This window comes from Mixophyes fleayi, chromosome 5 (genome assembly GCF_038048845.1).
Source record: "Mixophyes fleayi isolate aMixFle1 chromosome 5, aMixFle1.hap1, whole genome shotgun sequence".
NCBI classification, from domain to species: Eukaryota; Metazoa; Chordata; class Amphibia; order Anura; family Limnodynastidae; genus Mixophyes; species Mixophyes fleayi.
Window position 1 is genome coordinate 148,536,497 of NC_134406.1, and position 18,326 is coordinate 148,554,822.

The 18,326-nt window shown below is 40.1% G+C and overlaps 1 protein-coding gene across 4 annotated transcripts in view; it reads right to left on the bottom strand.

The window, feature by feature from the left end:
* Positions 1–18,326, bottom strand: part of OTULIN (OTU deubiquitinase with linear linkage specificity) — an 85,192-nt gene that overhangs the window by 32,135 nt on the left and 34,731 nt on the right. For 3 of the 4 annotated variants that reach the window (XM_075212920.1, XM_075212921.1, XM_075212919.1), the window contains 2 exons: positions 11,254–11,548; positions 429–593 (listed from right to left, as the gene is read on the bottom strand). In XM_075212920.1, the coding sequence (XP_075069021.1) occupies positions 429–593; positions 11,254–11,444 (356 nt within the window). In that variant the 5' untranslated portion in view covers positions 11,445–11,548. Of the gene's footprint in view, positions 1–428; positions 594–2,111; positions 2,479–11,253; positions 11,549–18,326 lie in introns of those variants that run through there. The other variant, XM_075212922.1, reaches the window with a different exon arrangement.

Genomic DNA, 18,326 nt, shown 5'->3' on the forward strand with positions numbered 1-18,326 from the left:
TCATGTGCCTCAATTCTAGTTATCATGATCATTTATTTATTAGCGCCACTAATTCTGCAGCGCTGTACAGAGAACTCACTCACATCAGTCCCTGCCCCATTGGGGCTTACAGTCTAAATTCCCTAACACACAGACTAGGGTCAATTTGTTAGCAGCCAATTAACCTACCAGTATGGTTTTTTTGGAGTGTGGGAGGAAACCGGAGCACCTGGAGGAAACCAACACAAACACGGAGAGAACATACAAACTCCTCACAGATAAGGCCATGGTCAGGAATTGAACTCATGACCCCAGTGCTGTAAGGCAGAAGTGCTAACCACTTGGCCACCATGCTGCCCATAGTTATAATTATATTAAGTAGTAATCAATTAGTTTGATTGTAATCAATTTACAGTATTGCAATACTTTTAAATTATTGTTGAACTCACCCATTTTCTATAGTACATCCATTGTCATTTCCAGAAAGTAAGATATTAGTTATTTTATTCAAAGTCAAACCAGCATCACAGTTTAGAAACTCAGGTTCCAGCTGTTGTGTGCTTTCAGGTGAACATTCCACTTCCTCTTTCAATGGTACATGTGTCTCTTGTATGCTGCAAAGGAAACATTTTTAAAATTGCACTATTACAAAGTTGTATAGTTCAATAAAGGAGGTATATAAAAATGATCCCATGTGGAGAGATGAGCATCATAAAACAAGTCAGGACATAGAAGGCAGAGCTCAACAGATATCAGACACAGTATTGACTGCAAATGTAATGCCGATATATTTACAAAAGAGGAACTGGGTTGTAGACACAATTTTCATGCAACACTGCATTTATTACTAATAAAGGTACTGTTGTTTTTCCCAGGTGCAAAACTAAATAATGTATACGGGCATTCAACTGTGCGCATACATTAAAAAATCCACTACTACTGGTCTGTCCAACTATGCATTCATTCATTGTAAGTGTACTTTATTAATGATCATTGTGCCTTGATCTTTCTTTTCTTTTTACTCTTCTAGTCTGTTTGGGTGTAACTGATGGTCTCATGGAGAGGGGGCATACAAGAACCTTTTTATGATGCTGTTTCTATTAAGGTAGAAAGCTAATTTCATACATATGGAACATATCCTGCTACACTTTCATTATGTGAATGTTTCTCCACTACAATATAGAGGGTGCAATGCACAATTCACTCATATCTGACTGGACTGCCCAGCAGCATGTCCTTAATCTCCAACAGGAGATATACAATGCATTTCTAATGGAAACAAGTAACACATTTTGGCCAGGTTTGGTGTAAGTGTACACAATGACATTCTGCCAAGCCAAATTTTTACTCATCTCTATATCCTGGGGTGCACTAATAAAAAAAATGTAAATAAAAATATGCACTAAATTTTTTATCTTCTATACAGCTAAATGAATAAAAATATTTACTAGTTACAAAAGTAAAGTCAATAGGCAAAACAATTTTTGGATCCACGAGTTACCCCCTGGCAAGAGCACTGCAGTGTGGAAAGGTATGCTAACAATGAACTATTTGAACTTATGATTGTATTTTGCTTAAAATTTAATTTGTAATAAGAACTTTTTCCTGTACACCTTAGGACACAGACGAAAAAAATATGGTGTTGAAAGTGGTAAATACCACTTTCAACAACAGAAAATAAGATGTCCTTAATTTTGTCACTCTTGCCTGCTCCAATGACTTCACTTTATGGCCCCTTAAAAGTTTTAGAGTGGACTGAGTCTTAATATAAATGTCATTGCAGTTGCTGTTTAATTTAACCGTTTTTAACACAGATACAAAAAGAAAAACTTTTTCTACAAATCAGACAAGGCAACTACAATCAGTCTTTAGCTGGAGAGCTAAATATGCATACAGGTCTCACAACCTGCACAGTTGAAGCAGCACTCGCCTGACAACATAGAGAGCCAATAGAAGGATGGTATCTGCAGTGATAGGTGAACACAGGTGAGTGAGCGAGGGGGAGCACAGCAGCCAGCCAAGGACGCTACATGACAGCTGGCAATAATTAATTTACCAGCCACCTGCACCCTTACCACTAGATATTTTATACGGATATACGCCCACTGTAGGTATACAATCCATTGTCATACCTGTCAGGGCTGTCGCTGTGTGATTGTTCGCTGTAGGGACGTCGATTTCTACCGGAAGTTCTACAGCTCTACAATGTACTTTCCTGCTACATCCAACCTGCCCAATCTGTCACAGAGAGCCGATCACCACGTTCTATGCCAGTATCCAATCATCGGGCTATTTGCAAAGGACCAATCCCATAGGGTCTCTCAAATTTCCTGTGTCTATTATCATGTGATAGCCGAGTGTTGATTCGCTGTTTCGGAGGTGTAAGCTGCTGCTGTGTAGTTGTGGAGGAGGTTGAAGTAATGCAAGAGAGGTAGTAAAGGCAGACTGCTGAAATCAAGTTAATTTACTTAATCATGGGTCACTGCCTTTAGGTCGGCTCGTCATAGTGATTAATGATTGCCGGGTGTCAGGGTATGTTTGCAGGGGGGGCGCGGGGTGTCGATATTGGTTCACGTGGGAGTGCCAGTATGGTATCACAGGAGGCGTGTCAATGCTGCGTTACAGGGGGTGTAAAACTTCAGGGGAGAGTGGGAGAATACCTATATAAAGAACTGTAAAGACAGTGCTTCTTACTGGGGACCACTCCCCATGGCTCTTGCTATTGCCCAAGTAGCTGCTGAGGTGTCTTATTTAGTAAAGTTTAACGATATCTTAAGACAACTGTTATTCTTTTTTCAAAATTCCCCAGTTAGTTCAACTGAAATCCAAATTATATAGAACAGTGCTCAGATTAAACTTAAAATGGCTAGTGACACTAGGTCTGTTGACTTTGCTGTACAGTCTTTAAGTGAATGCTTAGTGAGTGTCATTGCGCACTGGAAAGAGGGCACTGAATGTAATGACATCACAGCTGAAGGTTTAAGCAAATATATAAGAAGAGACAATTTCTCAGCTTCACTAATGATGCTTTCAGATGTGCTGCCCCAATTGTCTAAAGTTTGGCAAAGGCAAATTAAAACCTGTTTAAGGAATTGCCTGAAGCAGAGCACACTAAATAATCTTGGGTCAGGATTTCAGCATTTAATGATTGCGAAGGCTCCCACCCGACTACTTCTTGATGCCACCCGGCTGGCAAAATTTTCTGTGGAGAACACTTTGGACCCTGAAGAATTATTCCAGACCATCACATTTACATTGGCTTTTAAAAACAAAAAATATTCACATTTTATTTCACTTCATGAGATAAAATGGATTTATTTGTGAATTATTACCAGTGTTCAATACAAAATAACCTGTAAGGACCAATAACAACACAACAATAACCCTAAAGTTTTTTCTTTGCAAATAAAAAAACAGTTAATGTACACAGAATCAGTGTCAAGAAACTGCAACAATAGCAAATTGTGTCAGTCCTGCATTACAGATTTAAATTAGAAAGTCTCTGCTGCAACTCTATCAAGAGTTTAGCATCAGTAAAGAAGGACTTCAAGAAAACCACTGCTATACTGTGTGGATAATGTACAAATAAAAAACTGAAAGTAATTGATTATATTCATCTATTCTTCTTTGCAATATTGCTCAAATTCTATCAGGTTGGTTGGGGATAGTTGGAGACTGTTAGAATGTTTTTAGGATGGTGCACAGTGCTTACACCAAACATAACAACTAGCTCTGGGTCCAGTTTCAGTTTTGGTCTCATTAGACCAGGCCTGTCCAACCTGCGGCCCTCCAGATGTTGTGAAACTACAAGTCCCAGCATGCCCTTCCAGCTATCAACAGGTTGTCTACTGGCAAAGCATGCTGGGGCTTGTAGTTTCACAACACCTGGAGGGCCGCAGGTTGGACAGGCCTGCATTAGACCATAGAATCTTCTTCGATTTGGTATGTTTTGCAATGATTTTTCTTTGCCGTGGAAGACTGTCAGATTTGCAATAGTTAATGAGGATGGTCTGTTCTAGACAAATTTACAGTTGTGCCATATTCTCTACATTGCTTATTATGTACTTGATAGTGATCTAAGGGATATTAAACTTCTTATATATTTCCCCTAAATTATGCTTTTAAATACTTTTTTCTGATTTACCTGGATTGTTGGGCGTTCTTCATTGTGAAGCTCTTGTTTGGAAATGCATAAACCAACTGGTGTACTAGTCTCAGACAGGTGTTTTTTTAATAAATGGAATCTATAATTGTACACAGGTGTTGGGTATGAACTGTTGACGCTGTGACTGTCCACACCAAAATGTCGACAGGTTCTGCGTGTCTACAGGATTAAAATTGTGACAAGTGACAGGTAGTAAAGTCAACATTCAAATGACAATATCACCGCCAGCCGCTGGCACAATACAGCCGCCGGTCCCGTGGCACAATACAGTACATAATACAGTAAAAAAAAAAAAAATATCAAATATCAGCATGCCACCCCTCCCCAAACAGCTTAACCCTAGCGCTTCCAGCCTACAGTGGTACAAGCATGAGGTTCCACTGCCATAATGACAACCAACCCCAGGCTGGTCTGCAGTGGGCTGGATTCTTTAGGGAGATGGGGGCCACAAAAAAAAAAGTGCCCCCCTTGGGGTACCCAGCCCCATGCTGACAAAACTAGGGCTTTTCCCAAACCCTTGGGTGTGAGGTAATACAAAATAGTTTAATCTTAAAAACACCATTTTGTCCCTGATGCACTACAGGTCCCAGCAAGCCCAGGCTGCCATTAACAATTTGGGCATGCTGGTGCTTCTAGTACTACAACCCTGTAGGCACACTGAACGTGTTGACATCCTGACTGTTAACAGTTTGTTGTCAAGAAAACAAATTTACTACATCCCGTACAGAGATGGGCTCCAATCAATTAATTTTGTGATCTCTGAAGAAGACAGAGGAATTTATTTAGGTGTATCTTCGTAAAAGGGATAAATACTTATGTAGTAAATTATTGTGTGCAATTTATTTGTAATTAATTAATAAAGTGCTTTAGTGCTTTTTCATTTGACATTGCACAGTATTTTTCAGCCCCCTGCTGATTGGATCACCTCACCTGTCATTTGGTGATCCGATTGTTCCCTTGCTTGTTCGGCTCCTCCACCCGAAAAGACTTAGGGATAGATTTACTAAGCTGCGGGTTTGAAAAAGTGGGGATGTTGCCTATAGCAACCAATCAGATTCTAGCTTTCATTTATTTAGTACTTTCTACAAAATGACAGCTAAAATCTGATTGGTTGCTATAGGCAACATCCCCACTTTTTCAAACCTGCAGCTTAGTAAATCTAGCCCTTAATGTCTAATAGATGTACAGCAGTGCTGCTGTACATTTTAAGATGGCCGAAACGGAGCTGCTGAGCATGCGCAGCTGCAGCAGCTCCTCCCAGGTGTTAGAACAAGTGTCTGGGTAAGTCGTCACACTTTTACTGGTTATGTACATATTTATACAGATTGTTTTATTTTTCAATCATGTATATACATATTCAAGAAGACCCTCATTGCATGATTATTACTTGATTAAATATCAAATGTAGCCACCTATAGCAGCTAGAATAATATATATATATATATATATATATATATATCATCCCACCGTGACCTCTCCATTGTCGTTAACAACACCACCAGGGCCGGACTGGGACTAAAAATCAGCCCTGGCATTTAAAATACAGAGGCCCACCTCAGTTCAAGCATGAAAGAAGCTTTGTGCCGCCGCGCAGCGGCAGCACCGAAAAGGGCGTGACTTCATTGTTTTGTGGGTGTGGCCAACATGGGGCATTCATACATACATTATAATAAAACATTACATTTATCACAGCCCCCCTCAGTGAAACAAAGGCCCCCCTCAGTGAAACACAGCCCGTCAGTGAGATACACACAGCCCCAGTCAGTGAGACACACAGCCCCCCTCAGTAATACACACAGCCCGAGTCAGTGAGACACACAACCCCCCCTCAGTAATATACACAGCCCCCCCTCAGTAATATACACAGCCCCCCTCAGTAATACACAGTCCCCCCTCAGTAATATACACAGCCCCACCTCAGTAATACACAGCCCCCCTCAGTAATATACACAGCCCCCCTCAGTAATATACAGCCCCCCCTCAGTAATACACAGTCCCCCCTCAGTAATATACACAGCCCCCCTCAGTAATATACACAGCCCCCCTCAGTAATACACAGTCCCCCCTCAGTAATATACACAGCCCCCCCTCAGTAATATACACAGCCCCCCCTCAGTAATATACACAGCCCCCCTCAGTAATATACACAGCCCCCACTCAGTAATACACAGTCCCCCTCAGTAATATACACAGCCCCCCCTCAGTAATATACACAGCCCCCCTCAGTAATATACACAGCCCCCACTCAGTAATACACAGCCCCCCTCAGTAATATACACAGCCCCCCTCAGTAATATACACAGCCCCCACTCAGTAATATACACAGCCCCCACTCAGTAATATACACAGCCCCCCCTCAGTAATATACACAGCCCCCCTCAGTAATATACACAGCCCCCACTCAGTAATACACAGCCCCCCTCAGTAATATACACAGCCCCCCTCAGTAATACACAGTCCCCCCTCAGTAATATACACAGCCCCCCTCAGTAATATACACAGCCCCCACTCAGTAATACACAGTCCCCCTCAGTAATATACACAGCCCCCCCTCAGTAATATACACAGCCCCCCTCAGTAATATACACAGCCCCCCCTCAGTAATATACACAGCCCCCCCTCAGTAATATACACAGCCCCCCCTCAGTAATACACACAGCCCCCCCTCAGTAATATACACAGCCCCCACTCAGTAATATACACAGCCCCCCTCAGTAATATACACAGCCCCCACTCAGTAATACACAGCCCCCCTCAGTAATATACACAGCCCCCACTCAGTAATATACACAGCCCCCCCTCAGTAATATACACAGCCCCCCCTCAGTAATATACACAGCCCCCACTCAGTAATACACAGCCCCCCTCAGTAATATACACAGCCCCCCTCAGTAATATACACAGCCCCCACTCAGTAATATACACAGCCCCCCTCAGTAATATACACAGCCCCACTCAGTAATACACAGCCCCCCTCAGTAATATACACAGCCCCCCTCAGTAATATACACAGTCCCCCTCAGTAATATACACAGCCCCCACTCAGTAATATACACAGCCCCCCCTCAGTAATATACACAGCCCCCCCTCAGTAATATACACAGCCCCCCCTCAGTAATATACACAGCCCCCACTCAGTAATATACACAGCCCCCCCTCAGTAATATACACTTACCTTGTTGCTCGGCGGAGGGAGCTCAATGTGATGTGCGGCTGTTGCCAGTGATCACATGGGATGCGCACCATGTGACAGGTGCTGTCCAATGTGATTAATATCACATGACCGCACATCACATTGAACTCCCTCCGCCGAGCAGCGCACAGTGAGCTGCGCTGCTCGGGTGGGCATAGTGCCCCCATCGGATAGGCCCAATTAGCCATCGGCCCTTCTGGCATTTGCCAGAAGTGCCCGATGGCCAGTCCGGCCCTGAACACCACCATCTCCTCTGTCACCCAACTCCGCTGCTTGGGTGTCACCCTTGACTCCTCTCTCTCTTTTGGCCCCCACATTCATTCTCTTGCCCAAGCCTGTCGCTTCCAACTACGCAACATCGCCCCCATCCGTCCCTTTCTCTCTCAGGAGGCCACCAAAACCATCATACACGCACTCATCATCTCCCGCCTGGATTACTGCAACCTCCTCCTCACCGGCCTCCCCCACTCCCTTCTCTCCCCCCTCCGCTCTATACTCAATGCGGCCGCAAGACTCATCTACCTCTCACGCCGCTCCTCCTCTGCCTCCCCTCTCTGCCTTGCCCTACACTGGCTCCCCTTCCCCTACAGAATTATTTTCAAACTTCTCACCACCACTTACAAGGCTCTCTCACATTCTACTGCCCCTTATATCTCTAACCTCCTCTCCATTCACACTCCCGCCCGCTCCCTGCGCTCGGCCAATGACCGCCGCCTATCCTCCACTCTGATCACCTCTTCCCATTCCAGAATCCAGGACTTTTCCCGTGCAGCCCCCCTTCACTGGAATGATCTCCCTCGCTCCATCCGCCTCTCTCCTACTCAGTGCTCCTTCAAACGTGCACTCAAAACTCACCTCTTTCTCAAAGCCTACCAACCATCCACTTAACCCCCATCTCCTCCACTCATTCTCCCCTCTCTCCCATTCCCTCAACTGGCTCCTCTTGTGCCTGGTCTGTTTAACCCTCCCTTAGGATGTAAGCTCGCATGAGCAGGGCCCTCTTCCCTCCTGTCTCCTCACCCGTTCTTCTGCTCCGTGTCTATTGCATCTGTCTGCCTGGAGTTTCTGAAGTATTGGTCCTTTTTGTTTATTGTTCTGTACTGTTATACCCTGTATAGTCTACTGTTTGTACTATGTGCGGCGCTGCGGAAATCTTGTGGCGCCTAACAAATAAATGATAATAATAAATAAATATATGTATATATATATATATATATATATATATATATATTCTAGCTGCTATAGGTGGCTACTTTTAACATATTTCATCAAGTAAAATAATAACGCTATGAAGGGTTTTCTTGAATATGTATATGCATATAATTTTTTTTCAGTTATCTTTCACTAAATATACAAACTACTTAAACATTAATATTATACTAGTAAAGCCCATCCACGCCAGAGTGGCAGGTTAATGTAGTCATACAGGAGGGGCAGACTGTAATTTAGTAATCATCATTAAAGTAATTACTGAAGCCAGCCACTTATATTAAAGCTGTAATTGTGTGTGTGTGTGTGTGTATGTATATATATATATATATATATATATATATATATATATATATATATATATATATGATGACAGCTTTATAATAAGTGGCTGGCTTCGATAACCACCCTGCTACTGATTAATAAAATAGAGGATCCTATAACATAGTTGCTGCTTTATATATATATATATATATATATATATATAATGTTATCTAATTAAAGCTTTAATGTGAGTGGCATAATTGCTTTCATATTGATTAATAAAAAAGAGGAACCGCTAACATAGTTGCTGAATTATATAAGGGTATACATAGCTACACACATAACAGACATGTATAGTCAAAATTGGTGTTTTGTTATCAATGTTTATTTTTTTATGTTCGTCTTAATGTGCAGTACCATTGCTAGTTTTAGTGTGTGTTATCAATGGTATTTTTAATGTGCGATATCATTGCTAGTTTTAATGTGGGCATCACGGTGGCTTAGTGGTTAGCACTTCTGCCTCACAGCACTGGGGTCATGAGTTTGATTCCCGACTATGGCCTTATCTGTGAGGAGTTTGTATGTTCTCCCCTTGTTTGCGTGGGTTTCCACCGGGCACTCCGATTTCCTCCCACATTTTTAAAAACATACTAGTAGGTTAATTGGCTGTTATTAAATTGCCCTTAGGGCTAGATTTACTAAGCTGCGGGTTTCAGAAAGTGGGGATGTTGCCTATGGCAACCAATCAGATTATAGCTGTCATTTTGTAGAAGGTACTAAATAAATGAAAGCTAGAATCTGCTTGGTTGCAATAATAATAATAATCATAATGCATTTCTATATTCAGTTTGAGATGATCTCAATCTGGATAATCTCTAGTTCTGAAGTTTACCAGACAATCACCAACTTGGTGGACTGTAGAGACCTTTTTGGGGCCTTTTTCCTGGACTTCAAACCATTGTTGTTTAGCATCCATAGATCACTTAACACTCCTCAGTTGCCTGACTTTCCTCAATTTGTGATATATAGAATTTTGAGACTGGATTACTAAAACAGATTACCAATTTTACCTGGCACATTCTACTGTCTCTAAGAAGATTATTATACCTCTTTTACATCCCACTCAGGCTCTTCAACAGGCCCATATTCGATACATACTGTGTGGGGATTCTAGATTCCACTTCATTATCATCATCAAACTGGGCCTACTCTTAAACCCTTGAGGAAGAAAATGTACAGTAGTGGACAGCTGTAATTTAAATGTATCCTGACCATCCAGATCCTGGACAGAGATCCCAACTAGATCTCCAGAGAGAGGCGCAAGAAGTTCCCTAGATACTTGAATCTGTGGATGCACTCTGCTTTCCCTCCTTCCTCTGCGCGGCTCCTTCAAAGGCTAGAGGGCTGCACTTGCGGCCCTCCACAATTTTTCACGTTGCCCATCACTGATATAGCACTTTCTAGAAAATAACAGCTAGAATATGTTTGGTTGCTATGGGCAACAACTCCACTTTTCCTTTATAGAAGGTTTAAACAATCTACTCTTTTGTTATTATCTATGGTCTTGTGCTATTTTAGGCTTCTTGTTTACATTCCTATGTTCTTCTTTGTCAAAATTTCATCAGTTGAACTCAAACAAGTCTTGTCCTCTTAAGAACACATAATATAACCTTTGGGGGAGAATTCATTTCCGAGCAAAGTGCCTCGCAAGTCTATTATACCCTGGAGTTAGAAGCAAAAATGAGCTTAGCGATCCCTATTCCAGGCACGATGTGCATTGCAGGTCCTAGAATTTAATAGCTACCCTGGCATTCGGCGCATTCATAGAGGCACTTTGTCCAGAATTGAATTCTTCTTTGTGTCTTTATTCAGCTGCCTCTGCCAATCTCTCATCAATATTATGTGCAAGATTCTATCGCACAGTGTTAAAGCACCGTGAAAAGTTTGATGATGAAACTCCCAGACACCCGGGCTTGACTCATTAAGCAAAGCAAAAGAAACGTAATGTGCGTTTTTTAAAAACGCACATAAATCGGACGTACGCACATCCGTATTCAACTCAAAGTGGATCTTAAGAAGCGTCTCATTGAATACGGGTCTAGGTATGGTCTGCACTGACAGATACAATACACTGTAGAATATATACAAAATATATGTGGAATGTGTACCTTACATATGCACAGGAAAAAAAATATTCAATTATTGTCACCTTTTAATAATATAGTCATTAATATGGACAGCACATTGACTCAGTGATTAACACTTCTGCCTCACAGCACTGGGGTCATTAGTTCTATTCCCTACCAGGGCCTTATCTGTGTGGAGTTTGTATGTTCTCTCCATGTTTGCATATTATTACCTCAATGTTTTACTCTAGTTCTCCAATATCCCAGTGATATATATTTGTGCCAACAGCATTACTAGGTGGCCAGGGAAAACATACCTTACAAAATTTGTGTCTTCTAATGTATATTCCATTTGTCGTAGAAGTGAGTCACTTGTGATCCGATCAGCTGTTGTAGTTTTTCTTTTACCACAACAAGAGAAAACAGTATTTCTTCTTAGCCGTTTTCCAGTACGTTTATGACAGCATGTAAAGCGCTTGCAGGTGTGGACAGAGCATAAACAGCCCATTACTCCTGATCACTTGTTGCCAAGGTTATATTGGTACTCCGTTATGATTTTTTACAGCAGTCCTCATAATTTTAATATGGAGCACTAAATGCCTGGTTAGCAATCTGTAAGGAGTAATACATTTGTAATTACGCTACAGACAACATATAAAACAACAACCCATTTCCTGATTTGCTATATTCATTTAATGCATATATACTGTAAAAGGCATAGAAGGGGAAAATCAGTTGGTACTCATAATGAGAATTAAGCATAAATTACTAGTCCTTTAAATATTGATATATTTCATTATTTTTGAGGTATATCTATTTCACTTTGAAAATGTAAATCTGTATAAATTATGTAACATGTCATTATTGACTATCGACCTAAAACAAATATTGAATATGTACTTCCTGTGCTCAGGCTAGATGTCAAATGCCCATACCAAAGCTGAGGCCTGGCAGTAGTTAATTGGGCATTATAGTTCAAGCTTTTCTGGAGCCTGTGGAGTGATTAACTGTTGATAACTTTGTCTGTTCCTAACTTTTGATTCTTGCTGCCTTTCTTTGTTTGTATTGACATTGATTGCTGATTCTGTTGTTTGCTGGTTCCAGTTTGACCATATTGTTATTGTTGTTATTTGATCAGCCAGTAAACCTGACTGTAAACACTGATAACATTGTGCACAAACCCTGAAGCAACTGAATTCTGCTTACTTTAAGTAAAGTAGGCCTATTAAATGTGAATACCACCTGAACTAGTTATTACTGTATATGAACAGGTCTATCTAGCCACACATTACATAAAAATTATTAGGGTCATATACAATAGTCAGTTTAAGGCAAAATGTGCATCTGTCTGTGCAGGATTATGACCACATTTTGACATCTCAATTCACACCTACACCATAAATTTGTCTGATGGAAAGCTGCTGGACCACGATTGCCCATAGATGATCCCTTTTTCATGCTGGTCACATGTTTGTATGTAATATACCGTACTTCATTTGAAGCAGATCTCACAATGCTTGATTATGATACACACTTGACTTTACAATGTGAATGAAAAACTGGCTTACTAACACCTCCAGACCATTCATAAAAACAAATTCAAAAGTCTGTAACTTTGCTTACAGGGAGGGAAATCAGAGGCGTCTAACAGGGCACTCACAGGCGTACATGAGATAAGGTATTGTGGATAGATTACTCATTTGTTGGCAGTGCTTGGGTGGAACAGAGGAGGGTTTAGTTTGACTGGATTTCTTGATTCTAAATGTTGGGCGGTAGGAAAGTAGGAGGAGCTAGGCATTGAGGCCAAATGTGCATTTAGACATTAACAGCACAGTAGTCTGTGTCAGCATGTACATCTTTTCCTTTGCTTTCACATACATGGTAGTCTTAATTTTTGTAGCTGCACTTTCTCAAATTATTTTATTCCTTTGTACAAATGTCATTAATTTAAAGGAGGTTTCACTGATTCTAACAGCAACAGTAGTAATGCAGGGTGTGGGAAAATATTGGTGACCCACACAACACTATATAAAATAAATTTCATGCATCAAACTTTTTCTGACATCTATATTTATGTACAGTATGATAATACATTTTATATTTATCAGTTACAGCAAAAAGTCTCTTGACACCCATTTACAAGACCGTTCCTGCTATCTGGTCACATCATGTAGCCAACTGACCCTATGTTGAAACTTGTGGTCATCTGATCACTTCCTTGGTCAATCAGAGAGCAATGATGCAATGAAAAGCATCAGTTTGTCCCCATGCTGATATTCTCGCTTTGCACTACCATGGTGGTTCCACTTGCCCAGATGTCACCTCACTTCAGGGTATCTCTTCCCTTTAGCTCCTATATCCTTTACCACTAGGTACACACAGGTGGACGATCTCTGCACATACCCTCCTTTCAGGATGGCTCTTCGAACAGATATCCATATTCTACTTTCTGACACTTCATTCTGCTAGGCACCTTACAGCTACTCTCCGTGATATCACCGACTCCTCTTTGCCTGAACACAATCTTTCTATATATGGCACTCAAGTACACCACTTGTCATATCACTAAGTACCAAAGTCTAACGGGTATACTTACTAAACTGTGGGTTTGCAAAAGTGGAGATGTTACCTATTGCAGCCAATCAGAGTTTAGTTATCATTTATTTAGTACATTCTACAAAATGAGAGCTAGAATTTGATTGGGTGCTGTAGGCAACATCTCCACACTAAACCAACAGGTGAGTGTAATACATGTATAGTTTCAATAAAATGACCTTTAACGTAACTAAATTACCTGCTACTAACAGGTTATGTGCCTAGGTCAACAGTGAAAGTTAGAAGCTTAAAAAAATGGCTGTTAATATCAATTCAAGAGTTCAAAGGTCAATCTGACAAACCAAAACTGCCAGTAATAGATGATTAAAGTGAAAATGTGAATGGAAATATTTTAAAGAGGCAAACCTATTCTGCTCCAAGATGATTGGATGAAGGTAAAAAAAAGTACCATCTCCCTTACCATACATGATCAGATTGTACACATATGTAAATGCGAAACTACAAAAGAAACATGGGATAAGCTTCATAAAGTCTATGAATGAGCAAATCTAAGCAGTAAATCATTTTTAATCAGAAAAATATATCAAACAAAGCTGACTAGGGTCCAGCATATGCAGATTTAAATAATGCGGACCTTAGAAATGGTAGACTGCCTACATATTGGAGAAGAAATAAAAGGCTTGCATGTAGCAGTATTGCTAATAAGTAGTCTCCCAGACAGTTATGAAATGCTTGAGATTGCACATGATGATCAACGAGACCAAAAACTCATATTAGTATATGTCAAAGAAAAGCTAACAGACAGTATATAAAGAAATATTGGAAGGCTACATGCAAAATGTTATATCAGGCAAGCTAGGAGTCAAATAAGTGCAAACCTAAGGTGGCCACCTAGGACAGCATGGAGCCAACATATCATCTAACGGAGGAAACAAAACATCTTGTGAGTGCTAGATTTCCTTATGTAGATCGATTTGGCTCTGACTGGAACCGTTACTAATAAGACTGTTTACAATTCAGATTGAATTTTGATTCCATGAAGCAGTCATACTGGGCCTGATTCATTAAGAAAAGTAAAGCAAAACAATTTTGTAACTTTGCACCATGGCAAAACCATGTTGCTTTGGAGGGGGAGCTAAATTTAAAATGTAGGGACAGATTTGTAGTTTAAATTTCAGTGTAAAAATAAAGCTATCAGGTATTTGTGTGCTTCATTAAAAAACAGCCAGTATTGAACTTATGTGCAAAATAATAAACTAATATGCACCCCTTGCACTGTAACATGATTTTGTCCAGGAGAAAATTTACTCATTTTTTTTGCCTTACTTTCCTTAATGATTCAGACCCATTGAGTCTGTCTGTCTATCATTTTGTTAACTTCCTTAAAATATACCGTCAAACAGTCTGCAGCATTGGGATGGGGGTGTGGCCACACCCAGAGAACGTGCCAAGCGCTTTTAAAGCAAAGTTTCCCCGTTCTCTCCTACCCTCCAAACACCTTCATTGCCGTGTGCACTAGTGCCATGGAGAGCAGCAGTGAAAGACAATACTTACCGACTTTCCCACCAATGGCAGTACAGAGCCCTCAAATCGGGACTGTCCCGCCTAAATGGGGATGGTTGGGAGGTATGATATGCAGAATGTATAACTGTAATGGTAACTATATTTTTTTATTGCTCTGTACAACAGACACTTTGGGAAACAATGGAAAAATTTATCAATGCAAAGTCTAAACATCAAACCTAAAGCATTGGTAGTCTGAACAGAAAGAGAGAAGGGGAAATTTGCCTCTGAGTCTAGAGGAGGAATCAGGTCTCCAAAAGAGGAATAGTTGGAAGGCAACAAGATTGTTTGGATGTAATCTGTTGTCTTCACATACTGCATATGCAAATTAGTGATACCTCCCAACATTTAGGAAAGAAAATTTGGGACAAATTAAGCCCTAGACATAGCCAATCCAAGCCACTTAAGATCAGCACAAAAAAATTCTATCTGCGCAACAAAGTCCCCAATTTGCCAGTGGCACACACATTGCTGCAAATGTTGAGGGATTGTTGATCGTAACCTGAGGAACAGATAGATTCCCCTTTAAGTAAGAATCTCATCACAACAACTAAAATAGTTCATCATTCTCCAGACTTAATGCTGAAAGGCAAAATTTGACAGGTGCAGCCACATTAATGTTTAAAGGTATTACAAAGCTTAGCTGCATTTTGTTCTAGTGTTACTCGCAACCAAATAGTGAAAAGTTCAACTATGCATCTGTATGAACCACAGTCTACAAATTTAAGCCCAATTAAATATCTGCAAGTGTTGGTGAATACTGTATCATTAAGCATTGGTAAATATTATTTTAAATGTATAAATCATGTTATGTAGCATTGCTATAATTAAAATGTGTGGAATGTTTTAGTGTTCTCTTTGCTACCACAACAAATACAAAGCAAGGGCTGAATTACAGCTTGCACTTTAAATGAATTTATTTAAGTCCTGTGAGATCCTGTAACTATATTTAGTCCCAATCTGTTTGTGGTTTATGTGATTTTGAGAAGTGTTTCCATGATACATGTTATGCTTGTAGAAGTGCAAAAAAAGATCAACAAACCTCATAGAAGCTTTACTTGTTTTTTTTTTAGTTTCTTTATTTGAAATGTACTGTGTTTGGAATTGGTTCTCTGTAACTTTTAAAATCTGAATTTATGAGAAACTATACCACATATGGGGACTTTTATTGGATGTGAAAATAGAGCATTTTGTGCAACCAAAGTTCCATTATTGTGTTGAAAGTTTTCCCTAATTTAATGGAAGTACTCCAGCTGTTTAAAGTTGCACGTAAAACTTTTAGTTTTGCATCCAAATTTCCTGCTCACAAAACCCTACGTTCAATGTCTACCATGCAGAAAAGTAGGATGCAAACCTATCTAAAAATGAAGATTAATTGAATAAAACATCAAAAACCCTTCTTCACCACGCTAATATAAAATTGTATTTTTGCTTTTTTGCTTTGTGTTGTAGTCCAATGGGAAAGTTTTATTTATAATCCAAAAAACAAAACGGGCAATGCTAGACAACTCACTAAGTGTGTCTTGAATTGACTAGGTGTGTCATTATCCACTCAAACAATCACAATTGTTTTTCTATGGTGGCCGCACGTGACCATCAGGTGCATGAGAAAATGATTGTGCTTGGCTGAGCAACTAATGATACTACCTGGCAGTTCAAGACACAGTCAATTCAGCAACAGGGCTCTTAGCAAGCAGTCTAGCATTACCTGTATTTTCTTGCTTAGTGACCCCTTACTATTATGCTGGGACCACGGAGATGAAAAATTGCCACTCCAGGTGACCCAATCTTTTCCACTACCCAAGGGGGCTGGGAGGAGCCCCAGCAATTTTTGGCACAGGGAAGATGATCACTGGCTGAGGTTAGTTTTTGGTCCAGGTTACTTTTCACTATCACACACACGTGTTAGGATTGGCTAAGGATTTTGGGGGAGCACGGTGCTTGAGTTATTAATTATTTATTATTTAGATTCAATTGAAACAGCTTGGACCAGGGAAATAGTGCCTGGGCCAAGCTGTTTGGATGGTTTTCAAGCACATTTGTGATTGAATCCTGTTGTCCCTGAATCTTTTTGCTATTCAAAGGCTGGTGAGCAGATTCAGGAGGCAACAATTCAGTGCACATGAGTGAAAAAAATCTGTGCAATGAATTGAATACATACAGTCCTATACTTTGTGAAAACAGGGAATTGAACAGAAACAATAGAACCAGTTTTTAGTTGCTAAATTTAAAACATTATTGTGCAAAATGAAAGAATACAAATAAATAGCTAAACAACACAGTAAGCACTGGACCCACACTCCACAATGCTTTGGTTTTGCATCGCTGTGCCTTAATTGTCCACCCTGTCCACATCAAGGTGCACATCTACTGTTCTCAAAAGACTTCTCCACAAACTAAAAGCGTGCCAAAATGTGTGGGGACATTGGGACTGTTTTTGATATATGCATCACTTTTGTGTATATTAAACTTTTTATTACATTGTTTAGAGTGTGTCTAGAAATATGCTTCTCCGCGGGAGTGCAACTAGAAGGCACAAAATGCATCTTTTTTAAAATTATAGGATGAGACCTGAAAACTGCCAGCTAAGAGCTGGTGCAAAATGTAATTCCTTTGGCAGAGTGAACATGTTTATGTTTATGTGTTTATTTGCCACCGTCTACCTCTGTATAATATTTAAATAATTCTGCTCGCTAAATTAAATCTTGTTTTCACACTGCCGCAATAAATTTTGAGCCTACTCTTTACAGGTGGCATCATGCTACTATTATTTGTCTGCTGAAGGGTTATTTACCTAATTGCAAGTACATCTAACCCTAGGCTGTGATGCCAAAAGGTGCATTTTGTTCCCAATTTCAATACAACTGCAGTAATCATTCGAATATATGCAATCATGAAAAAGCTTTACATTGGTGTTATTAGTAATTATTACCAGATAGTCTACTGTATGTTTTTATGTGTTAGAATTTAATTTTGTATTTATAATTCACTTTTGTGACAAATTATGCAGTTATAGGTGGCACCTTTTATTCTGTGTGGTAAACACTAGCAAGTGGCCAGGGTATTCTAACAGCTCAAATAGACATTATGCAAACCGTCCAGGTGTGGGTTTTATATAGCCAATGAAATATATGAAAAACTGTTATATCAATGAACTATAATCAATAAAACATTTACATGCCCCTTATGACTACTGTTCAATCAAGACACTATTCTGGTGACCTCTACACAACATAGAGATCATGCTAGTCACCTATATACAATATAGACA